At 43.3% G+C, this 26813-nt stretch overlaps 1 protein-coding gene across 17 annotated transcripts in view; it reads left to right on the forward strand.

Annotated features, from left to right (window-relative positions):
* The window catches only part of PARD3 (par-3 family cell polarity regulator), a 458970-nt gene that overhangs the window by 115034 nt on the left and 317123 nt on the right, over positions 1-26813 (forward strand). For all 17 annotated transcript variants that reach the window (XM_069958961.1, XM_069958945.1, XM_069958951.1 and 14 more), the window contains one exon: positions 19541-19721. In XM_069958961.1, the coding sequence (XP_069815062.1) occupies positions 19541-19721 (181 nt within the window). The remainder of the gene's footprint in view (positions 1-19540; positions 19722-26813) is intronic.

Genomic DNA, 26813 nt, shown 5'->3' on the forward strand with positions numbered 1-26813 from the left:
ACAACATAACCAAAAAAGCATACAAATCTGTAGCAAGCAAAAGGTACACTATTTGACTAACTTTTTGCATACATAAAAGTATATAGAGATGTCAGGCTATAGGAGTACATGCACACTACGGAATCCCGATGGAAAACCTGTCACTGGTTCCGCAGCTCACACCCGCTGGCGGCTGTGTGCATTTCCCCTGGTGCCATAGACTCCATTCTATGGTCGGGGGGATTCCACCGTCCGCCCAATGATTGAACAGGTTCATTCTTTGGACGGACGGCAGAATCCGCCCAACCATAGAATGGACGCTATGGCACGGGCGTAAATGTGAGCTGCGGAATCCGCAATGAGTTTTCAGTCAGGATTCCGAAGTCTGCACGTACCCGAAGTTTGCATTGTATTTTTGGCAACACAAACGCATAACGTATGATCCGGAGTAAATAGTTTTATCCTTTTGTGCAAACGTACACAAGCTAGGCACATAACTTTTGTTCTTTCCATAGAAAATTGGGCATATCGCTAGGATGTTGGAAAAGGCAATACATTAGGCTGATAAATGTGACGCGTGCTCTGATCTGTTCTTGTGCTATTTATCTTATTGTGTACAGGTAAGTATATAGCAGTGTACACAGGATGGTAGATGCATCTTCCGTTCCGTGCTTGTGACATTGGACACATCCACCTTATTAACCAGTGTCCCCAGCATCCCAATGAGCCCCAGCGCCATTCACAGAACAGCTGGGAAGTTAGAGACTGAATTATCAGAGGAGAAAAAAAAAAGGTAGAGAAGTAAATTCAGCTGCAGCCAAGCCGGCACCAGAACCCTGGCAGATTAGTAATAATGAGGATGAGCTCTGGATATAGACAGGTAATATATCTCCATCTTGTCACACTCCAGGGATGGCTGCGCTGTATACTCTCTCCATACAGCGACACACCCTGCACACACAATACGGCATCTGTACCGCCGTCTGCCGTCATAACCAGGTTTTGTCTTCTCATTTGCGAGCAGTCATTATGGTGATTTATGTGACGCCGCTCTCTAACCTGCCGACATATGAGAAGTGGCGGAGTTTAGTCATCTTTTCCCTGTTCATTCATGCACAAGATGTATATATAGGTAAAGCAGCATGGATCATTATGGGAAAAAACCTAAAGGTTTGAATGCTCACCCCTGACCCGCATGGACCCAGCAGTATCCGAACCCATGCTAAATGTACAAGGCCTCACTCCAAAGTCAGGTATGATCATCTCAGTGCAACATTTACCAAAAACCGTACGCTTGAGACATTTGTGGTTCAAACATTGTATCCAGTGGAATAAACATACACTGAGGATGGACTTTGGGGTGCTGCCTGGTATGTACTTAGTATTGGTATATATAGGGGGATGTCCTCTGATTCACACAATACAGGATGACATTATGGCAAGTCTCATCCACACTGGGAAGTTCCAAACTATAGACTCTGTGCAAATTTGTTTTGCAGTATCTTCCTGCTGATTCTTTAAGGATAATGGGCCACGTTGTCACTAAAGAAACTCCTGCACCAAATGTGCCACTTTAGGCTGAAGTTTATTATGGCGCTCCAGCCAGAGAGCCACTAACTGAACAGAACGAATAAGGAGGGTCTTGTCTATTGTCCTCTGGCTGAAGTAGTTGGATGCAGCCCTAAGGGCCCTATTACATGAAACGATTATCGCCCTTACTTGGCCAAATACTTTCTGTTCCGGTGTAATAGTGCCTGTTTAGGGTCCATTTACACAGAAAGATTATCTGACAGATATGGATTTAAAAAGAGGAGAAATCTCAGGCTATCCTTTATGACCTGTTCCCTGTTCAGAGTCTGGCTTAGGCTTCAAATCTTTGGCAGATAATCTCTCTGTGTAAACGTACCCTAAGGGTGCTAACACACACACGACCAATGTGCAACAGATATGCAGCAGATTTGATGGTGCAGATTTGATGCTGTGTTCTGTTATTTACATCAAATATGCTGCGTATGTGCTGCGTATCGCAGCAGAAAATCCACTGCGATACGGTGTGTGTGTTAGCACCCTAAAAGACCATGATCAGTAATGATAGTGATGGTCGGGTTCAGGTGCGGTTTGCAATTAATGATACGTTTACACATAACGATTATCGTGCGAATTTGCGCGATAACGATTAAATTCGGCTGATAATCGTACGTGTAAACGCAGCGAACGATCAAACGACGATGAAGAAATTGTTCATTTTGATCTTTGAACATGCTCTCAAATAAAATAAAATAAAAAATTTGCAGATCGTTCCGTGTGAACAGTCGTTCGCCGATTTAACCAATGTGTGAGATAGGCTTAAGCGATCGCAAAACGAATTTTCCATACGATATATCGTACTGTCTAACGCTGATCGTTATGAAAAAAAAAAAAAAAACGTTACTCTGACATTGTTAATCGTACGATCGGGCCAATTATCGTTTCGTGTAAACGCAGCATAAGCTGCACTCATTTCAGTGGAACTAAGTTGCAAAACCTGCACCCAAACTGGAAACAAGAGTGTTGCTGTCTCTGGAAGAAAGTGGCCATGTTTTTGTAGAGCTGGATAACCCCTTTAAAGAAGTCCAGAAAACACCTTAAGGGTGCGTTCACACCTACAGGATCTGCAGCTGATTTTCTGCAGCAGATTTCAGTTAAATAACTGAACATAGCATCAAATCTGATGCTGTGTTCAGTTATTTAACTGAAATCTGCTGCAGATCCTGTAGGTGTGAACGCACCCTAAGGGTACAAACACACATACCGTATATGCAGCGTATTTTCTGCTGCAGATCCTGTAGGTGTGAACGCACCCTGAGGGTACAAACACACATACCGTATATGCAGCGTATTTTCTGCTGCAGATCCTGTAGGTGTGAACGCACCCTGAGGGTACAAACACACATACCGTATATGCAGCGTATTTTCTGCTGCGATACGCAGCAGATTAGATCTAAATAACTGAACACCGCATCAAATCTGCACCATCAAATCTGCTGCAGATCTGCTGCGTATACGGTGTGTGTGCGTGTTTGTACCCTTGGGCTGGGTTCACACTATGTATATTTGAGGCTGTATTTGGTCCTCATGTCAGGTCCTCATAGCAACCAAAACCAGGAGTGGATTGAAGACACAGAAAGGCTCTGTTCACATAATGTTGAAATTGAGTGGATGGCCGCTATATAACGGTAAATAACTTCCATTATTTCAATACAACAGCCGTTGTTTTAAAATAACAGCAAATATTTGCCATTAAATGACGGCCATTCACTCATTTACAACATTATGTGAACATAGCCTTTCTGTGTTTTCAATCCACTCCTTGTTTTGGTTGCTATACAGCCTCAAACATACAGCCTCAAATATACGTAGTGTGAACATAGCCTTAAAGGGTACCTATAATTTAAACAAACTTCTGACATGTCATAACGACATTTCCAGAGCTTTGTATTGGTTGGGGTCTAGATGTTGAGACCCCCGCTGTACCGGAAGTTCCATAGGGCTCCATTATAATTCTGTCCGACCGATGCAAACCTCTGACACTATGACATGTCAGAAGTTTGTCTAAATGATAGGTACCCTTTAAGATCTCAATGTACCTTGTTAATACTTTACAGATAGTATGGGATAGTTCCTGGTGATATCTATAGGGCTCATTAATATACATTTTACTGCCATTGTATGTGTCTGATGGAAATCCCTGATGATATTTGAAGAAAGCCTTAGCTCTTTATAAACCCCAAATCTATCTATCTCCTATCTATCTATCTATCTATCTATCTATCTATCTATCTATCTATCTATCTATCTATCTATCTATCTATGGCATATGCTGGATAGCTGTATGCACCTGACCCAATAATGAGACCCTATCAGTCTCTATTGCAGTCTATCATGTACCATTATAACCTCTTTTGTTCCATTGCATCTAGTCCATGTGATGACTTTAGCGCCCCAGGAGCTCGCACTCGTTTCATGTTAGCATATAACAAGCGTCTATTGTCACCACTAAAGTCCAGCTTCTTTCTGCTTAGAATGAAGACGGCGGCGAAGCTCTCTCCGTGTTGTGAATATTTATCCTAAGCCGTAATAATAACTGTGTTTTATCGCGCCGCAGGGGTCCTCCAGACACTCAGAAAAAAAAGTATTACATTCATTTAGTCTTCTGCATCAAAAAGTACAAGAGCCGTCTGAAGTCAAAAATAAAAATATAATAGGGGGGAAGCGGCTGAATTGATTCCACTGGAGGTGAAAAAGCAATCTATCTGCTCCCAGTACGACAAGGCGGTGGGCTGCTGGTTTAGATGGCCATTGATGATTGTGTACTGTTTGTTTTCCCATTGTTGTTGTTGTTATATAAAGACCTGTTCACCGGGTGGCACGCTCTTAATCTGCGGTGGTTCTCCGTATATTTGCTTATCTCCGCGCCCGGGAGAAGCATGTACTCGCCCCCATGCAGAGTATAAAATAGAACTGTACTGTCTGCACAATTTCTTCTCTATTCACTCATCTCATGGAAATGGTGGCTCTATGAATAGAGAGTATGTAGAGTCCTAGGTTACACTGCTGATCATGTGCCAGGAACCCCTTCATGACCGGACATATATACCTATATATACCTGTCATCCTGCTAGACCACCACAGGCCACTTAAAAGGCACCTCTCCACCCCAACAAGAGATGAAATAGATAGAAAGCATATATATGAACTTAGGGATTATATGAGAAAGAATTGTCACCCTCATGAGCATGGACTCTTCTTTTAGTATCCCCTTAAAGGGGTTATCCAGCACTACAAATACATGGCCACTTTTCCCCCTCTCTTGTCTCCAGTTCAGGTGCGGTTTGCAATTAAGCTCCATTTACTTCAATGGAACCGAGTTCCAAACCCCACCCAATCTGGAGACAAGAGAGGGGAAAAAGTGGCCATGTTCTTGTGGCGCTGGATAAAGCCTTTAAGTGGGCCGAGCTGTTGGGCAACATGACGCCATGTTCAAGTTTATGCCCCATTGAAAGCAGTGACCTTAGTAGATCTGCGGACTAAATATCCCCATACACTTTATATTTTTGTTACCACTCCCCTCATCAGTTGTCTATTTATTAGAGTGGTTATAAAGATTTGTAATTTACCTACTGTTTCAAATTTTCAAGTCTTTCAGTAGTTATCAACTGCTGTATGTCCTGCAGGAAGTGGTGTATTCTTACCAGTCTGACACAGTGCTCTCTGCTGCCACCTCTGTCCATGTCAGGAACTGTCCAGAGCAGGACAGGTTTTCTGGTTCAATGTTTTTATTAGGTTTTTCAAGAACATATTACAAAAGAGAAAATCTAAGCACTGACTTTAGTGCCAAACAGGAGAGGTTTTCTATGGGGATTTGCTGCTGCTCTGGACAGTTCCTGTGAAAAACAGGTAGAGAGCACTGTGTCAGAATGGAAGGAATACACCACTTCCTGCAGGATATACAGCAGCTGATAAGTACGTAAAGGCTTGAAATTGTCAAATAAATGTAATTTACAAATCTGTATAACTTTCTGACACCAATTGATTGTGGGGTGGGGGAAGAAAAAATATCTATCTATTTAGCTGGAGTTCCCCTTTAATTTTCTTGAAAATTATTTAAAGAACAGCACAATAAAAACCTATTTGATAAGCCCTTCCAGTCTTATTTTTATGGGGAATTCACCAATTATCAATCTAGCCCTGTCAGAGGAACAGAACGTATAGGATTCTGAATTCCTTGTTATGTAATTTTCTATCCCTTGGTTTTGCTGATCTCATCTATACGATGTGTGATGTCACCGGGGGAGCCCAAATTGATTAAAGAGAATCCCCAATCCTGCCAGATAAAAGCTAGAATAGATAAAGCGAGCCATTCCAGCAGCGTTCCCTGACCCTTAGTCATCCCCGGAGGAGGAGCGCCCCTTTATAAACTCTTTACGTTGTAGGTAGTTAATTCATTTATACGGGAAATGGATTTCAGTGATTAATTCTGCTTTTCCCCTTTCAACTTTCTCCTGAGATTAGTCATAACAGTAAGACCATTAACACGTTTTCTGGGAACTGCGTCTAGTGGAGACCCCTTACCCCCGTACACATTCATTAAGAGAAGGCTGCTTTCTTATATGACCCTTATACTTAACACATTCTTTCCTCCGGCATTTTCCAGGTCACGGTTTAATTATGATAAATATTACATATCAGCAGATTCCGCTTTGTATTTGTTGCGGTCAGTGTAGACTCGTGCCCTGACCCCGTCTGAGACGCTTGTCCACCAGCGCTGTAAATAGTCTTTGTGGTTTATTTTTATTTCATTTTTTTTTTTGTCTTATTAATTCATTGATCAATGCCTCGTTTTCTGTAAGCGGCTAAAAACTCCTTTTTTTTTTTTTCTTTAATTTTTTTCTGTTTCAGTGTTTAGCACATGAGATGTCCGTACATACTACTGGTCATCTCCATAGAGTCCGCATGTCAGATGGAGGCCAAAGTAGGGGTCTGTCTCTGACTGGTATCTGTCCATGGGATAGCACAAAAATATTAGCATATGAATAAAGAATGCCACCATATAGATGTATCCATTCTTCAACCGCTGGGACCACGTTGTGTCCACACTATGGATTATGGACGCCACTGGTCACATCCATCGCAGCCTCCACTTAGGAGCGGGTACTCCTGCAATTTTTATTTTTAATTATCTTGCGAATCAGCTGGTTTCGTAAAGTTAAATAGGTTTGTAATTTAGTTCTATTTTATACTCTCAAGGCCTCCCGTACTTATCAGCTGCTGCATGTCCTACAGGAAGGGGTATATTCTTTTCAGTCTGCTCTCTGCTGCCACCTCTGTCCAGAGCAGGAGAAGTTTTCTATGGGGTTTTGCTGCTGCTCTTGACAGTTCCTGACATGGACAGAGGTGGCAGCAGAGAGCACTGTGTCAGACTGGAAAGAATACACCACTTCCTGCAGGACATGCATCAGCTGATAATTACTTGAAGCCTTGCAAGTTTTTAAATAGAAGTAAATTACAAAAATATATAACTTTCTGACACTAGTTGATATGAAAGAAAAAAAAATTGCCGGTGTACCCCTAATGTTTATCAAGAGTTTTTTTTTTTTTTTTTTTTTTTTTTTTTTTTAAATAGTGAATATGACAGAGTGGTATTGTACTTCACCATATGTGCAATGTGATGTTAGAAAGTTAGGCTATAAAGGATAGCCTTATAATATCATCTTGGGATTAGGTAAACCCAGCTATAGAGCCAGGTCCTGCCTAAGGGGCGATTTGGAAACTGCATTTGGTTAGTAAGAGGCCAACAAGCTCTATGTCCACGTTTGCTGGTTATACTGGGCACTGGTTATCTCCTGCCATAGCTGTCACCTGTTGAGATGTGGAAGACTAGTTCCAGATACATGTCAGTGCTTTGGTGATGGTTTCAGATGATTCCCTTTCAACGCTTCACAGATGTAAGGTATAAAGGCTCAGCAGGACTTGTCAGATCTTACTGTGGTTTATAATAGGTTTTCTTTAGAGATTAGTGATCCTCCAGCATGCTTGGGTTCATCTAAACCTGAGCGTACTGGTGGCTGAAGGAATTGAATGCAGCCCTCTGGCTGCCTGGAAAACATGGATACAACCACAGGGGGCATCCATGTATTCCAGGTCTCCCTAGGACCGCATCCAACTACTTCATTCACCTGTAAATAAATGCAGAGCGTTCAAGGTTTCCTCATTTTGTAGTTGTCTTAATCGCTCTCTAAATCAGCTGATCGCCACTGATCTATCACTTGCCACTGTTGGGGGAGTTGAGTAGAGGTCTCCCTCTCTATGGGTGTTATTACACGGCTGATGGGGGTCCGATAATAACTGTAAATGAGCGCCAATCTGCTAGTGCGCCTATTACACTGCCCGATTATCGTTTTACAAGGGCTGCATGGACATCGTTACCAATGTCCTTGCAGTCCTTGCCTAAACTGTATCCATTACCTGTCCAGGCTGCAGGGCTCCTCTTACGGTCTTCTTTACACCTGGTCACGTGCGCTCCAGCTTCAGAACGGCCTGTCCCAGCTGACAGGCCGCTCAGCCAATCACTGGCCGGGACCGCCGTGGCCAGTGATTGGCTGAGTGGCCTGTCAGCTCAGACAGGCCGCTCTGAAGCTGGAACTCGCAGGACCCGGGGAGAAGAAGACCGTAAGAGGAGCCCTGCAGCATGGATAGGTAATGTAAATCGTCAGTCGCCAGCCACGCACCACTATTACACTCAGCGATGCGCGGTTGGCGCTCAAGAATTATAGGTTCAAACGATCAGTCGTTGTCATCGGCTGATCGTTGTATTTATTCCACAGAGCGATAGTCGACCGAATCGGATTGATTATCGCTCCATGAAATAGGCCCCTATGACGTCTATAAGCACCAATGACGATTACCATCACACATATTGAAGCCATTGGGCGGGAGACCTTCTCGAGCAAAGAATCTAAATGCTGTGTTGGCTTTTGTTTGTATCACACGCCATGTTGTTTCTGAAAACATTGAGATTAATATAGATCACTTTATTAGTAGTTTATGCAAGAACGGAAGAAAGAAGAAGGAAAAGCACAAGTGAAGTTGGGCTGATGTCAAGGACAAGTGTTATCTGCGCCTTTGTTGTAGTCAAGGTTTGAAATGATGAGGGGAACGTTGGGGAATCGGAGAATGTTTGAAGTTCTTCGTGTCTGTCTCTAGATGGATTTTTTCCCCTGTAAATCACATTCCCCTTGCTTTGGTATGTAAATGAGCCGACATGGCAGCACACCCTGAAATTAGACATTACATTCAGACTATCCTTCCTGTTGAACTCTGAAGCTGACAGTCAGGGCTGGGAGAAGGTGGGGCGGCGCGGCTCCTAATAGCAGGGCATGTTCTCCGCTAGACATAAAACATTTAATTTGTCGGGCAGTTTATATTGTTATTTCGTATCCGTGCAGCACAAGGGGCCAATGTGAATTTGGAAAATACAGAACAAAGGGATTGTTTTTTCTTATGTTCCTCTCTGTGTAATGACTGCTCCACAAATTCCCTATAGTATAATATGCAAATAGCGTTTTCCTTTCGTGTTTGTAGCGGTGGACATGGTGTATACTCTCTCGGCATGTTTCATCACCATCTAATTGATGCCTCCGCTTTGTCTCCATGTATTTGTCTCCTGACATTTTTGACCTTTTCAGACTTTTTTCATGTATCGGCCAGAATGTTTTCCTTATGTCCTACTGTAACCCCCCACCTAGTGTCCTCCTCGCTACTCTTAGGAAACCAACCCTGTTTATTATCTTTCCACAGTCCATTTTACGTAAAATACACTTCTATAAATCATCTGTATTCTGTGGGTCCGGCAGCTGAAGGTGTCACCATACATATCTTTGGCATTAAATTACAATTATTTAATTTAATGGGTGACCATAGTCACGCTAAATCTTCCGGAGTCCTACAAAGTAAGTATATAATGGAGTGGATTAAAGGGGTATTCCATGTTTGACTCCATTTGAAAAGCATGCAATACAAAGTAAAAGTTAAAATACAAAGTTCAGTGCATAATTGTGCAGTAGTTACTAGTCCAAAATGTAATGCTGTTTGCTGGCCAGGAGTATGTCCTGTAGTTCAACTAGTGCTTTGTGGTTGAGCATGCTCAGTTGCAGCACTAGGAGTTATAAGAGCATGAGCTATTCCACGGGACGACTATCGTTCGGATAATCGTTAAATCGTTCAGAACAAATCGCTAATCGTTCGGTTGAATAGCAGCTAACGATTAAACAACGAACTAGAAATCGTTGATGGGTGAACAATTTCAGGTAGTTTGCAAAAGGTTGTTTGAGATTGTTTATCGTTAACGATTATGCGAACGATAATCGCCCATTGGAATAGGGCCCTAAGATGATAGGAACTAATGTGAGAAGCTCAGCAGGGAGGGAACACAGGATAAATTGTTCTTTGGCCAATTTAAAAAACTACAGGTAAAGGATGTTGGGAATTGTAGTCTGCTACCCACATAGGGTATGTTTAGGTTTTCTTGCCCAGACTCCCGAAATATTCCATTGAGGTCTTGAGAAGAGAACCCTTGCCCTGCTATCTCACAGGAGGTTAGTTATATACTGTCAGGCAGCAGGCACAGTGTTGGTAATTTATGTCCTGTCCTTATGATTAAAAGGGGCCTCTTCATTACCAGGTTCAGCTCCATGCACTCTATAGTGGCTGTGCCTGGTACTGCAGCTTACCACAGCTCAGTCCTGTCCAAGTTAATGGGCTCAAGCTTGTTGCAGTTACTACATTTATGGTATTGTATAAGTGCTACAAAAACATGGCCACTTTTCCCCCTCTCTTGTCTCCCGATTGGGTGGGGTTTGGAGTAAATGGAGCTTAATTGCAAACCACACCTGAACTGGAGACAAGAGAGGGGGAAAAGTGGCCATGTTTTGTAGTGCTGGATAACCCCTTTAATCTGATATTAAGAACATTTACCAGTATTAAAGTCTCAGAAAAAAAAGACAAAAAAAAACTTTTGACATGTTGTAGATGTTTAACATTTTAATTGTTCGGAGTATGGGTGGCCAAGTACGATCGTTCAGGACAGGTCATCAGACTTGAGGTGGCAGTGGACATTGTCATACTTGTAATAGAAGGAATGTTTTGCATTTAATCTGTACCCAATACAAAAGAACTAAAAACTTTTGACATATGAAATGTTTCCAATGGTCGGGGTCTGACCAATCATTAGACCAAGGTGGTCCCAGGTGGTCCCTAATGTATGTCCCTGGGACCACCTTGGTCTAATGATTGGTCAGACCCCGAGCCTTGGAAACCTTTCATATGTCAAAAGTTTTTAGTTCTTTTATATTGTGTACAGATTAAAACATTCCTTCTATCACAAGTATGACAATGCCCACCACCACCTGAAGTCTGATGACCTGTCCTGAACGAACAGCATCCTGGATCCTTATGATCAGGTCAGGCCAGGATTAGTGACTAGAAATCATCCTGCAATACGTTTGCATGAATCTGCTCTTTTAACTTTCCAACAACAACAAGCCGTATTGCATCAGCGCTGTCTTATGTCGTATCCCCACATGACACACGTCTCAGTCATGCATGACTTCCCATAAATAATGATTCCATATGATAATTGTATACGTTGTATGGCTGGTTGTGTAGACCATTGCTGTAAGAGCAAAACCTGCTCAAGTGAGTGGGCATTGATTTTTTTTGGTATTGCTACCATATTAGATTTTTACTTAGTTGTCACCATCCTATCCTGATGTGTAGTGTGATCATCCCACCCCCACACTTCCAGACTTTTCCTCTGTTTTCTGCTAGCCAAGTGCTGAAACCATCTTTCGCCATTTATCGGATTAGCAGGTTTTCCAAACCATTAGGTTCCGAATGAAAGAAGTCACCAGTTTTTCCTGCCCATGTTCTGTTGATAGAGCAAGTGTAAAGCATTAACATGCCGGCTCCGGAGCCTGGAGACTGAACATTAGCAGTTTGATTTGCTCATTTGTTTTATATTCTATCATAATGTTTTCACTGCTGTTTCCCTTAAGCTGTGAGAATTAGAGAGCGCCGTTGAGGCGTTAAATGCGTTGTCGCAAACTGTACTTGACTTTGTAGAGAACGCGGGATTGTCCCAGAAGGTCCGGAGCACCCTTGGAAAATGGCTATATAGTGAGTGTCTGATCTGACCCAGCAGAAGGTGGCTTCTATATACAGTATATACAGTCCTATCCATCTGTCTATAGCTAGACAATGCGCATTTTCCGTTATTTTGATATACCGATAATAAGATAAGAGTTTGTGCATATCCATAGTCGGACCTTGTTCTCTTAGGGATCTGCACATGATCTATGTGCCAGTGACTGCCTGTTTGCCTACATGATGACCATTCAATACATATTTTCCATAAAAAGTTTAATTCAGAGGGGTATGTGAGAGGCTTGCTGTAACCTCTGACCCCCTGCTCTCACTTAGAAAGGGGTGCAATGTCCAAGTTGCAGACACATAATAGCGGGTAGATTCTTCCCCCCCCCCCCCCCCCCCCCCCCCCTTCTGTCATGTTCCTCCAACCAATTCTGAACAAGTTTTGGAGTACGAGAGGTCATATTTTCCTACTGAAAGGAATAATGTAAAGAAGGTATGTTTTTTGTCTGTATTCTACTTAGATGGATGGTGCATGTCACAATAACACGGACATAAATGCTTGAACCCAAGGAGTGCCAGCAGATCACCACCACTGGCTTGTCTTCTTCCTTTAGTACATCCAAGTGTCATCTCTCTTCCTCTGTGGTGATTAGGACTGGGTGGCCATCTTTCATTATTCCATGATCCAGCTCTGGTGTGCCCATTCTAGGTGCTTGTGGACAGGGTCGGCAGGGACTAGGTTCCCCACAATGCCCTGTGAGTTTCTGACACTTGGGATCAGACCAAATGGCATAGTCCTCTATCAATGATCCTTGGCCCTGTTGCTGGTTCACCTTCTTTGGAGTACTTTTGGTAGTTACTAGAGATGAGCATGATCGAGTCAGAAATCCGGTGGCTGAAGAAGTTGGATGCAGCCCTATGAAGTACTTGAAAACATGGATACAGCTATAGACCGAATAACGGTATTCAAACGCCAAGCGATCCGAGCATGCTGAATACCACGTACACTATGACACCTGCCGTTTTGGTGATGCTCTGACCCATCACAATATGGTCCTCAGATCCTAAGGGTGGGTTCACATTGAGGAATTCTCGCGGATAAACTAGCTGTACGCTTACGGACGTGCGCCATTCTGACCATTCTACACCATTCTATGGGCCGGCTGATTCTGCATTCCGCTGAAAGAATTGACATGTCAGTTCTTTCAGCTTATCCACGAGAATTCCTCAATGTGAACTTGGCATTTTTTTCGGCTACGGACACATCAACTTCAAGAACCGACTTTTCACTTGCTACTTAAATTATCCGACCCCTTGACAGGTGACATTATAATAAGATATGGCCGTCACCTTGATACAATGTTTTGGGTGACGGGTGTATATTATGCCTATAAGTAGGTGACTGTAGCGCATCTGCAAAATAATATACGACGGCTTCGGCACAAGCCACGAAAGAACGGGCAATAATTCTCATATCTAGTAGCATGTCCAAAGATTATTGCTTTATATGATGTCATTAATAACTCAACAGGACGACAGCACAATCCCTAATGATTCTTGGTTTATCTCCCTTAGCAGACCTGTCCCATATCTCCTTTTCTGTCATTCTACCAAATTTATACTCGTGTCTCTTCCACTGTTAAATGCCCTTATCTCTGCAAACTGGGGGGAAAAAAACCTAATCACCTTCCCAGAGATAGTGTATGAATGTAAAAAGTTATTATTTATCTGCTGGGATACAAAACAAAACTGCGGAATCGCCGCTCATACCTTCTACCGTCTTATCTAGGATTCATACATGATATCATTTACCCTGCCATATCATGTCTATCACTTTGACAACTTTTCCCTATTCACAAAAAAGTAATAATTTTTTTTTTTATTATTGTTAGATAATAGAATATACTTTTATATTTTCATTTTATGTTATTTTTTTTGTTTTTTTTTTAATAAAAATATGAACAGATTCCAGACTTGTTCATGCCAAATCTTCCTGTGCCACATGAGGTTAATTACCGCCAGGCAGATTTATACAACAGAAGGGGCCAAATGTGAATCCTTTGAAATGCCCTCGGCCCCCCTTATACAGCAAAGCACTTTCATGCTATTTTTTTTTTTTTTTTTTTTTTTTTTTTTTTTGGAAAGCTATGAAAAGTTTGCCCCATCCCTCCGCTACTACTGTCAGTGGAACAAAGCTGTTTTATGCCATCTGCTGGACTGAAGATGTTTTTAAGATGCGTCTGACTTGGTGCCGCAGATGGTTTCACTCGTCTGCCAATCCGAAGATGTAACCAGAAAGACATATCTGGTTATTTCGGGATGTATTATGTGTGGTTTTACTTTTTTCCGTTGTCACTTTATAACTTTGAAAACCTATTAAATACCCAGACTTATGCTGCGTTTACACGGAACGATTATCGGTCGAATTTTCGCGATAACTATCGCATTTGAGCGATAATCGTACAAGTAAAAACAGCGAATGATCAAGCGACGAGCGAGAAATCGTTCATTTGATCTTTCAACATGTTCTCAAATAGTCGTTGGTCGTTGGCTAAAAATTCGCAGATCGCTTCGTGTAAACAGTCTTTCACCAATTTACCCTATGTGTGAGATGTGCTTAAACGATCTTAAAACTATTGCAATACCGATTTTTCTAACGATTTATTCGTCTTAACGCTGATCGTTCCAAAAACCAAATCGTTATTTCAAGATTGATTGGGCGAATTATCGCTCCGTGTAAACGCAGTATTAAAAATACATGGTGTCCCCACACCATTAACAATCCACTTTTGTTAATAAAGTCCCAGATATAACTCTTGCTGGACTCACAGTCATCAGCTATGATCTCTATTGATTCACTTTCTCAACAGTGCCACCACAGGTCAGACAGAGCATTACATGGTTCCCATTAAAATTACTTTGTGTTCCTGAATTATCAGGATAAGCGGTCATGCATGTGACCATTACATAGCATACATATGGCACCTTCACCATTTTCTCCTCTATAGGCTTCAAGGGGTTATCCAGGCCTGACAAAAAATTTTCCGGTTATTTCCTCAAACAGCATCACTCTTGCCTTCCGTTTTTTGTTGGTTTTGCAACTTGTTTCAATTCAAGTGAATGGAGCGAAGTTGTAGTACCACACACAACCTGAGGACAGGGGTGGTGCTGTTTTTGCATGAAATGAGCTGTGCCTTTCATTTCTAATCTTCAGTTATCCTTGAGTTAGTAGGTGGAAATTGGCTGCTGTGATGTAAGTCAAACACAGCACACAGGGATCCTGGTCTACTGTTGCTCTATAGCAAACCCTAACTAGCAGTGCTAGTATGGAGGACATTATAGAGCAGTACTGAGTAGTGTTAATCTAATACTAATGTGAGACAAAACAATTTACTATAAGCTGCCTTTGCGTCTTTCTCTGCTTTTGTCTGACTCTGTAGCTTTGAGAATTTAAACTGTTCACTAATTTTTTTATACAGATCAGCCGGACCCAGAAAGTGCTAGAGAGTTGTACTTTACTTCTAATCTTCCGTTCTCAGGTCTTCCAGTACTTATCAGCATCTGTATGTCCTGCAGGAAGTGTTATTCTTTCCAGTCTGGGGAGCAGGAGAGATTTTATATAGGGATTTGCTGCTGCTCTGGAGAGTTCCTGTCATGGACAGAGATGGCAGCAGAGAGCACTGTGTCAGACTGGAAAGAATACAACACTTCCTGCAGGACGTACAACAGCTGATAAGTACTGGAAGACTTCAGATTTTTAAATAGAAATAAATTACAGTTGATTTGAAAGAAACTTTTTTTGGTGATCTACCCCTTTAAAATCTCACAACACAGGCAGCTATGTACAATATATAGTTGTATAGTTCCTTTCTAGTATGACTGTCCCTTTAATGTTAGATTGCAGAGGAATTATTGAGTAAGACACTGCTAACAATTCCTTCCATAGTCTTACAGTCCCAATTTCATCAGTTCCGAGATCAAAGAATCAGAACAGAATGTAAAAACGGGAGAAAACAATGTGTCGCCGCCATCTCGGCTGGTGTTTGATCTGCACCCGGCTCTGTAGTGCCCATCACTTCACACAGTGCAACATCTGAAACTACAGGGAGTTAGCGCCTCTTTTCATGGCTCACACCTACACATGGCGTCCCTGTTCTGTATACAGCTATATACAGTGACTTGGACAAGCCTGATATACAGTTATTGTAGTGGCAGCCCTGTCCTGCACGGATCTCTCCTGTATATTGACTATGTTGGATGTCACATCTGTCGTGCAGTTTTATTTTGTTCCTTTCTTTTTGGCTGTTATACATGAAATATGTCTCATTGGCAATTTGACTCGGATGAAGAAGACATGTGGTTCTGGTTTGGAGACTGCGTCTGTTTCATGCGCCCTGTTCTTCGTTCTTATTCTGGTCTCCCATAAAGGAGCTAAAGATCAAGCCTGGTATAGATGCAATAGATCCAGGCCACTCTGGGAGGTATTAGTGAGAGGGGCAGGATATATATATATATATATATATATATATATATATATATATATATATATATATATATATATATTCATTCTTTCATTATCCTTGTTGAAAAATTACCTAATTGTGAACCAGTGTGTCCAGTGTATTAAAATGTCATTGCGGCTTGCCTCCCTTGGAAGGTGCTGGGATAATTGCACTTGGAGGTACAATCACAGCAGGCAGGCACTAATAGAGTCCTCCTCCATATTGTAACCACTGGGGAAAGTGATGTATATATACTAAGGGGCCTATTCCACGGAGCGATAATCGGTCGTTTAGAGACAACGATCAGCCGATGATTGTGTCCTTTGGCTGATCGTTTATTTAGGTTGAAACCTAAAATCATTGGTCACCTATTCCACGCAGCAATGCGCGGCAGGCAACCGACGATTGCACTATACTTTACCTAAGTATGCTGCAGGGCTTCTCCTGCGCTCCTCTTCCTCCTGGTCCCGCACGCAGCAGCAGCTCCGGTGCGGCCGGTCTTAGCTGACAGACCACTCAGCCAATCACTGGCCAGGACCGCTGCAACCAGTGATTGGCTGAGCGGTCTGTCAGCTCAGACAGGCTGCACCAAAGCTGCTGCTGCGCGTGGGAACGGGAGGAAGAAGGAGCGCAGGAGAAGACCTGCAACATGTGTAGGTAATGTATGGTGTTTAAACAAGGGCTGCAAGGACATCGGTAATGATTATTGGGCTGTGGAATAGGCCCAGTAAACGAGCTCCGATTTGGCAGATCGGCACTCGTTTACATTATTGGTCGGGCCCCCATCGGCCTGTGAAATAGGATTCTAAGGGCCTGTCCCTCTAAAAGACATTGAAGGATGATGAAGTTTGGGGCATAAGCAGTGTAACTGGGATTGTACTGGGAATGAAGGACGCGTCTGTCAGGCTGAATGCTGTGACTTACAGTGCTTGCTGCCCCCCCTGTGGATGTCACACATCATGTCGCTGTCACTACTAATTCTTTGCGTCATGAATGTGTAATGGTATAACGGGAACCAATGATGCTAAAAACACTGGTACAGCTCTAAATACACCCCTGTATGCCCCCCAGCGTTGTTTCCGGACATATAAGTAAACACTGAGCCTTACTTATTTGTCCTGAAAGACCAGTGTAAGTCGCCCATCTAGTCGTGTTTACTTTCCGGAGCTCCTAAGTAGCCATGGCTGGCAGGAAATCTTGGGAGCCTGCAGCATCCTACAGGGGCCTTACCCGATTTCCAGCAAGATTTTCCGCCAGCCATGACTACTTAGGAACACCGACACGCCCACATGACAAGATTGGTGAATTTTACAAAGTCGTTTTCCGGCACACATAAGTAACGCTCATAATCATCCGTTTGTTACCTCTTTAAATCTTGTAACCTTCACCCTTTAATTCAGTGTTTTACATTGTACGTCTGGTTGGCCTGGTTGACCGTCATTGGCTTGTCCTGGAATGCTATCCGGCTAAGCCTCTTACTGTACATGACACATATCGCCGAGTCTCTCCTGACCTGGTCTCTGTCTTTACATAATTTTGTTCTTACAAGAAAAAATGATCACATTAGAGCAATTTTGACTAGTTTTGCTGTCCAGCTGCTTATCGTCATGCTCACATGTAGTATTTGTGACATTGCAATTATTTCGGCCAGGCAGACGGCAGTGATACTTGTAGAAGTCTATTATTTCTCCAGATGATCGGAGGAGGAGTAATCGATGGGAACATTTCATGGGAAGTGACATGATTATTGGCGGCCGCCTCTATTGTTGTGTTTATGTACATGGTTACAGGATGCTCGTCACTTAATAGCCTCATTTCTTTCTATTGAATTTGCATTACCTGTGTATATGGCGTATGTTGTGGGTGCGTTATAGGTTATAGGGGTATCCTAGGACTGTGATTAGAGATGAGCGAACCTGGAGCATGCTCGAGTCGATCCGAACCCGATCGTTCAGCATTTGATTAGCGGTGGCTGCTGAAGTTGGATAAAGCCCTAAGGCTATGTGGAAAACATGGATATAGTCATTGGCTGTATCCATGTTTTCCAGACAACCTTAGAGCTTTATCCAAGTTCAGCAGCCCCCGCTAATCAAATACCGAATGTTCGGGTTCGGATCGACTCGAACCCGGTTCGCTCATCTCTAACTGTGCTTTATCGATGCACAGATTAATAGGGTGTGACTACTAGCGCCCTCAGCTATGAATAATGGGGATCCCTGCTCCCCCAGGTGATCAGACATGCATGCTACCCTCATTTACTTGCTATGGGACAGCTGGAGATAGCACAAACTCTGTACTTGGGGATCTCTATTGGTCTCGTAGAGAGTGAATGGAGTGGCAGAGTGCATGTTAAAGGGGTAGTTCAGCAAAAAAAAATATTTTTTAAATAAACTGGTAACAAAAGTGCCAAGATTTGTAATTTACTTCTATTAAAATATATCAAGTCTTCCAGTACTTATCAGCTGCTGTGTGTCCTGCAAGAAGTTGTGTATACTTTCTAGTCTTAAGAGCAGGAGGGTTTGCTCCTGCTCTGGACAGTACCTGACATGAACAGAGGTGGCAGCAGAGAGCAGTGTGTCAGACTGGAAAGATTACACCACTTCCTGCAGGACATACAGCAGCGGATAAGCATTGGAAGGCTTGAGATTTTTTAAAGCATCAGTTGATTTGAAAGAATTTTTTTCTTTTTATCCGCTAAACTATCACTGTACTCCCTACCAGTTGAACATGAGTGATCGGATACAGCGCCCCATACAATATACATGGTAATGCGCCTTGAATAGTATATAGAACCCCATACAATATACATGGTCATGCGCCTTAAATAATATACAGCACCCCATACAATATACATGGTCATGCGCCATAAATAGTATACAGCACCCCATACAATATACATGGTCATGCGCCATGAATAGTATACAGCACCCCATACTGTATACATGGTCATGCACCATAAATAGTATACAGCACCCCATACTGTATACATGGTCATGCACCATAAATAGTATACAGCACCCCATACAATATACATGGTCATGCACCATAAATAGTATATAGCACCCCATACAATATACATGGTCATGCACCATAAATAAAATACAGCACCCCATACTGTATACATGGTCATGCGCCATAAATAAAATACAGCACCCCACAGATTGTACTATACCTTGTATCTTCTCACATATTTATCTGTGACAAGTATGTGTAATGGATTTATAAGCAGTTTGGCCTATAGTCTTCCTCAGTCTGTGTGTCTTAGTGGCATCATCCCTCACCTTCTGTGTTATTCTTTGCTGGTTACTTTCTCCGCCAACATTGTGCTCACCATACCTTCAATCTGACAAGTTTTTATTTTCTTCCATAAACAGCTTGTAGCGATATATGAAGAACAAGATCCACATCATGGGGGAGATGGCACGAGCGCAAGTTCTACCGGCACTCAGAGCCCAGAAATCTTTGGCAGTGAACTTGGAACGAACAGCATGTCAGCTTTCCAGCCTTACCAAGCAACAAGTGAGATCGAGGTCACCCCTTCAGTTCTGCGAGCAAGTAGGTAGCATGTAATGGTTTACCAGAAGAAAAGCCCATTCCATGTGTAGGAGATTGGTTCTGAATAGATTGTCTTATATCGTGTTTGATGCTTCTTCTTTCCTGGGCTTTTGGTGCATTTGAAGAACTTGGTTAAAGAGCCAACTTTGGTCTTGAGCCAAATGCAGAAGCAAACTGGGGCGACTAGCTTTGGATTCATTTGCTTACAGCGCCTCTAAAGGGAAAAAGAAGTATTACATGGCGCTCAAAAAAGTTATTGGGATGTCCCTGTATGTTCATAGACTTATGAATAGAGGAGAGACCCCCTATTAAAGTTTCCAGAAGGTGCAAATAAATAAAGAGGGTAGAGTGGGTAAAAAATATTTTAAAAATCAGTAAGGTTGTATAAATAGACTTTTCTTTTAGATATAAAAATATTTATTCCTTTTTTTCCATAGACGTATTAATTCATAATAGCAGGTTATTTTTATGCCAAATGAAGTTTTACAGGATTAAGAAAGCGTGGCTGCTTTCTAACACAGCAGCGCCGTCCTTGTCCACAGGTTGTATATGGTATTGCAGTTCAGCTCACACATCTCAGCTGAATAGTAGTTACACACACAACCCTTGGACAGGTCTGGTAGGTTTTTTTTTTTATACATTTTATAAGGGGGTTATCACAATCCTCATGCTCTGGTCCTCCCATCTTGTCCATCCTGGCACTTTCCAATTATTAGTCCTGCAAAGGGCAGCCAAAACTTAGCACATACCCCAGCAGAATGGACAGACCACACTGGCATGGACACAGAAGTGGAAAACGATTGTCATAGCATTAGACCTCTGATAACCCCTTTAAAGGAGAAGTCCGGTGAATTGTAAAATCCTGCATGGGGGAAATTGATTACAAGTACTAACTTACCTCTCCCCATGCCCGTGGTGAGTGGTGGGAGTGGCCGCGGAACCCCCAGCGGCCTCTGGAATCTCCGAAGCCGGACACGTCACGACCCGGCTAACAGACTGGCCGCTCAGCGAGTCAGTGACGCTGTCCCAGTCACTGATTGGCTGAGCAGGCAGTCCATCAGCTGGGACAGGCCTTTTTCCCCAAAGTCAAGACGTCATCACAACTCTGGGGAAAATGCCTTCCGGCGGGGGTTCTGAGGCCGGTCCCGTTGCTCTCCAAAATCTCACTGTAGGTTTCTTAGCAAGACACAGTAAATTGTAGAATATTCCAGTACCCATCTTGTCCATCATTTCAGTGTTTCCTCTTGGTTGACAGCTGGAGATAATAAACATGCAGGAATCAGTAAATGTATGTAGAATTAATAGTTAATGGATTTGGAGATGACTGAGGGTTTCTATAAGTAGTCGGCAGTGACCTGAGTGCAGAGAGCTATGAGCCGGTGACAGAGGTCACAGTGACTGGAGAGGAGCACGGACACCCAGCCGCACACTACTAGAACACATTGCATCTTTTTGGGTCATACTTTCTTCACTGATTTCTCGTATTACGCCCATGCTTTTTCTTTGAAGAAGAGCTGGCTCATTTAGCCCGACACAAAAGCCCAGTAATAGGTAAGACATTATGTGAAGACGTTGATGCAACCAACGCAATCCAGTCTGACAGAGCAGAAGAAGATGTACGAGGCTTCTGAATTGCATGAATAGCCTGTGTTGGTAATTCTGAGGTCCACTTACATTGTGCAGCATAGACGGCAATGCTCATTGTTTCATCTTGTAATTGGGCGCTGGGAAAACTGGCCTGACAATGGGGAACGTGATCCAGATCCAGGGTCCCCCACATAACCATGTGCAGTCACCATTCATCAGGAACTTGCAAAATATGAATATGAATTATATTGTTATGCAATAATCACATTGATTCAATGAAAAATATTAATTTTACTGACAATAGATACGTTGATATTTCTTGTTAGTGTGCCCTACTGCCAAGATCCGGGGCCAAGTGTTTACAGCCATAGATGTCTGATATATGCGGGTCCCATAATCCCTGTTCTGCTGTATCCCATAAAGAAGTAGCCAGGATGATAGACACGACCAGGCTCTGTGGGGCAGATTTACTATTGCAAATGTACTAGAAGTCTTACATGACCTTTTTATTATGACCTTTAGATAAGGGATAGCTGGAGCTATTTAACATTAAAGGGTTTCTCTGGAGAAAAGAAAAAAAAATTCTTAAAGGGGTTGTCCTGGACTTCTCAATAAACTAGCATTGCGTTGACTTCTGTAGGTGTTGAATGTTCTATATACACTTTTATTATTTATTTCTAGCTCCTCTTGTGTTTTCAGGCTCAGTCACATGACCACTCTGCCTTTTATTTCTTTACATCTTGTGATGTCACGTTCAGTGTCTGTTTCCTGTTCCTTCAACTAGACACGATCACAGGTAGAGTGATCAGGTGGGCGGGGGCAGATGTCCTTCCCATTGGCTGGAGTTCCACATTGATTTTAGCCCTGCCCCTGTAGGCGGAGCTAATATTGGAGCTCCGTAGAAACTGTTGTAGTAGTAAGGACAGCATGGCACCTGCCACCTCTTTCCATGTCAGGAACTGTCCAGAGAAGGAGAGGTTTTCTATGGGGATCCCCGTTTATATGTTCCTTTGTGCATGAAGGTAGACAGGCGATTGTTAGAGCATCAAACAATGTGGGTAGTGCTGAGATCCTACTGTCATATGTGGATTTGCTACTGCTTTGAACTGTTCCTTAAAGGACAAGTGCCATGAAAAACTTTTTCCCAGTAATTGAAGCACATTACAAAGTTATATAACTGTGTAATATGCTTCAATCACCTATCTGCCTCCCTTCCCTGTCTTTCCCCCCTCCACCCCCACCAGGAAGTGTCCTAACTCACACAGACCTAATGACTGTCGTCACCGTCACCAAGCTCTTCTCTCAGCTCCTTCTCCTGTTACACTAGCCTCCCCCCTCCCCTGCCTTGTCAGGGGACTCTGCTTGCTCAGCTCCCATTGGCTAAACAACTGTAAGCCATCACTTGTCATATGTCACTTGCTAATCTTCCCTCCTACTGACTCTGGCACATAGGCAGCTCCCCCCTCCCCTCATACTCTCTCCTGCTGCCGTGGACTCAGTGAGTGAATGAGTCATGTCACTAGAGAAGATAAGCAAGTGACAATCGGAGCTGAGCAAGCTGAGTCACCTGACAAGGAGGGGGAGGCTGGTGTAACAGGACCTAGAGCAGCCCTCCTGCTGATTACTCATCCTCACAAGAAGGAGCTGCCTGGTGACTGTGACGACAGTAATTAGGTCTGTGTGAGTTAGTGCACTTCCTGGTGGGGGGTGGAGGGGAGGGGAAAAGACAGGGAAGGGAGGCAGATAGGTGATTGAAGCACATTACCGAGTTATATAACTTTGTAATGTGCTTCAATTACTGGGAAAAAGTTTTTCATGGCACTTGGTGGCAGCAGAGAGCACTGTGTCAGACTGTAAAGAGTACATCACTTACTGCAGTACATACAGCAGCTGATAAGACTTGAGATTTTTTTTTTGTTAGATTCAACTTAGAATTCTATATACTTTCACAGTTATGCAGCCAGTATATTTGACACATTTGAGGCTGGATTTGACATATTTGTGGCTGGATTCTCACATTTTGTTTAGTGCTGGCACCCGGACCCCCTAGCTTATAACATCAAAATTTTTTATCCTTAACTACAGAAAAAAAAAAAAAAAAAAAAAGGTACAGTATCAACATGTGACAGTCACCATAGTGCTCCGACCTACTACACACTAATCCCGAGCCAATTAAAATCTTTGTATAGAAATTTGCAAGTCTTTGTGGAGCGGCGGTCCCTGTAGAGCGGCTGCCTGTTCCTAGATGTTGATGTGTTTCTCGGCTCCCCCGATGTAGGTGGGGAGTTCACAGCTGATGATTGTTAAAGCAAACTGATGTTTATTCCCCGCTGGAATGGGAACACAAGGCGCAGGTGAGAATTGGCAATCCTAATGAGCAATTTGGCAGATCAAACGGGGATGTCAGGCCGCAGTCTGCTACAGCGAGCGTCTGCCTCCCCGCAGCCAATCCGAGGCCTCGGATATAAAGATGGGGCTACCGGCAGCAGCTCCTTCTCCTTCTGCGGCTTGGCCAGCGCTGCCTCCATTTTCATCTTGCAGTTATTGAGATTGAGTCTTCGGGGATAAAATCTGTTTAGAAACACATTGCTTACATTTACAAAGAGAGATGTGATGAAAGACAATCTATTCACACCACGCAAACCCAATGAAAGCGTTCCCCCGAATCACAGAGGAGAATGCAAATACTAAATTGCTGCTGCTCTTATCACGTCCGCCCGGGCCACGCTGAATGCCTTATTTTATCTTCAGAGGAAATGGGGGGATATAGTGATGGTTTATTGTGTATATTTGCTGCGGATATCTGATAGCATTGCCCTTGCTTGGCTATATGTGGTATTAGGAGTCAGTAAGGAGTCATAAAGCCAGGCGGGAAACAAAGCAAAGCTAATTATACAATGCATGTTATGTTCACGGGAAGACTTCTGTAGTAAGAAGTCGCAGTGTTTGCTTTGGGGGTAGTTGCGGAGATGAATACGTTTTATGTATATGTATATGTTTTATATCTAAATGCTTGTAGATTTCTTTCAGGGTGGTGTTTTGCGCATAATAACCGAGACGTTCTTCTGTATAATTCAGAAGAATTGTTTGCTGGTCTTAAAGGGGTTCATACAGCGCTACAAAAACATGGCCACTTTCTTCCAGAGGCAGCCCCACTCTTGTCTCCAGTTTGGGCGGGGTTTTGCTGCTAAGTTCCATTGAAGTAAATGGAGCTTAATTGCAAACCACAAGACAAGAGTCGTGTTGTCTCTGAAAGAAAGTGACCATGTTTTTGTAGCACTAGATAACCCCTTTAAATTAGGCCTTGCCCCTTTTCTCCGACCGAAGAGGTGCATATGCCTCTTAGGACCCTATTCCACAGGAGCGATAATTTTCGCTCCGCGGAATAGAGAGAACGATCAGCTGATCATCGTGTCATCGACTGATCATTCATTTAGGTTCAGACCTAAAATAGTAGTCACCACCAGCACATCGCCGATTTTAGCAGAACCATACCTGTCCGAGCTGCAGGTCTTCTTCTCCTGGTCCCGGGTGGCAGCATCAGCTTTGGAGCGGGGCTGTCTGAACTACAGACCGCTCAGCCAATCACTGGCCGGAAACGCTGTGGCCAGTGATGGGCTGATCAGACAGCTCCGCTCCGATGCCGATGCTGCCGCACGGGACCGGGAGAGGAAGACCTGCAGCCCGGACAGGTAATGTATGAAACAAGGGCTGCAAGGACATTGGTAACTATGTCCTTGCAGCTTTTGTTTCACGATCATCGGGGCCGTGGAATAGGCACAGTAAACGGCGCTCGTTTACATTGTTGCTCAGCCCGTGCAATAGGGCCCTTAGTGAATCCAGCCGACCAGGTGCCCGACCCAGCAAGCAGGCATAAACCATGTTGAATGAGGTGTGCAAGGAGGCCACGTCTTCTCCCCACCGTGCCGCATCCCCCGCCCACCCATTGGGCAAGCGGGCGATACGCCAGGGAGAAGGGGCGAGTCTGCTACTTCTCCCTGGCGTACGCCCCGTCTGGACTTTTCATGAATGTCTCCCAAAGTTTATAACTACATGTATAAGGCTATAGGGACTCACAGTGTCATGCTGAAGTCAGATTGTGCATTATGTACCGATGACTGAAGAACTTGGATGCTGCCCTAGGGAGGCTTGGTATACATGGATGCAGCCTATGGCAGTATACGTTTTCTAGGCAGCCAAGGCTGCATCCAGCTACTTCATCCGTCAGTAATCAAATGCTGCGCGCTCAGGGTTCGCTCATCTCTATTCTCTACAGTTTCTGGTTACCAGTAGCTCGCTATACAGTATAGACCATTAGGTTTTATTGAGCGGAGCTGGTAGCTTCTATAGTATATTTGTATGGCTGATATTAATGATGATATATGTATATAGCATGAATAATAATTCCAGTTACATATCCTGTATCCTCACTTCCATCTCTTAGTCAGAGAGGGGAGTCATATTCTTCTCCTCCTGTGTAGTCTTATAGGTCTCGTTGTGCCGTGCAGCCATGCTGTATTATGTTGAGCTTTGGCAGGGAAGCTTTGGCTCGGAGCAGCGCTCACTGGTGTCGGCTACAACCAGTTGCTAAAAATCTTGTTAACTGCTGAGATCTCCAGAAGGGGTTTAGTCGCATTTGCTGGCGCCAGAACAGCTTTCTGTGTTTCATTGCTTGGCCTCACACCCATGATCTGCTAATAGTCCCATCCAGGGTAGAAATGAACCTGGATGAAGAGAAATTTCAATTATGCCACAAAAAATGTTCGCGTAAACCTCAATTTACCTAAAGTTTTTTCTTCCAGCTTTATCATTTTGGAAAGATTGAGTATTATTCACCATTATAATAAACCAAAGTGGGCATTTATAATGTCTCCTCCAAAGGAAAGTGAATAGTTACTTCATGACTTGTTTACAATCTTTTTAACAAAATAACAAACCAGTGATACTCCTCATACCCCTGTGACTCCTGGGCCACCTCATCCCCCAACAGGCCTCTGTTCACCCTGTTCCAAATATGATGTGTCAACATGTGACTGGTGCCGCCAGTTAGTGAGTCTTGTCAGAGCATCATGGCCTTCATGGAAAGGGTTAACTACGGCTGAGATAGGTGAAGTGAGAATCACTTTTGTTGTTGTTGTTGTTACATTCTGCTGTTTTTTTACTTTTTCAGAAGATAATACCTAAGAAACACAGAATAAGATGTTGACTTAAAGGGGTACTCCAGGCGGGGGTAATTTTTAGGGTATGGCCGGGGAAGGGGTGGAAATAGAAGCCACCGGTCACTTACCTTCCCAGTTCACGCCACCCCGTTCTCCCGTCCGTTCTTCCTGGTCTGAACTGCGGCTTGAGACGTGACGTCTCAAGGCAGCTCAGCTATTCAGCGAGCGAGCAGAAGTAAAGGAAACCTTTGGGCACTTTTGAGTCCTTAGTATTCTTTAAAGTCTTAAGGGCCCGTTCACACTACGCATTCCGCCGGGAACCTCTATCCGCGGACTCTGCACCGAA

The sequence above is a fragment of the Dendropsophus ebraccatus genome, chromosome 2, assembly GCF_027789765.1.
Source record: "Dendropsophus ebraccatus isolate aDenEbr1 chromosome 2, aDenEbr1.pat, whole genome shotgun sequence".
NCBI classification, from domain to species: Eukaryota; Metazoa; Chordata; class Amphibia; order Anura; family Hylidae; genus Dendropsophus; species Dendropsophus ebraccatus.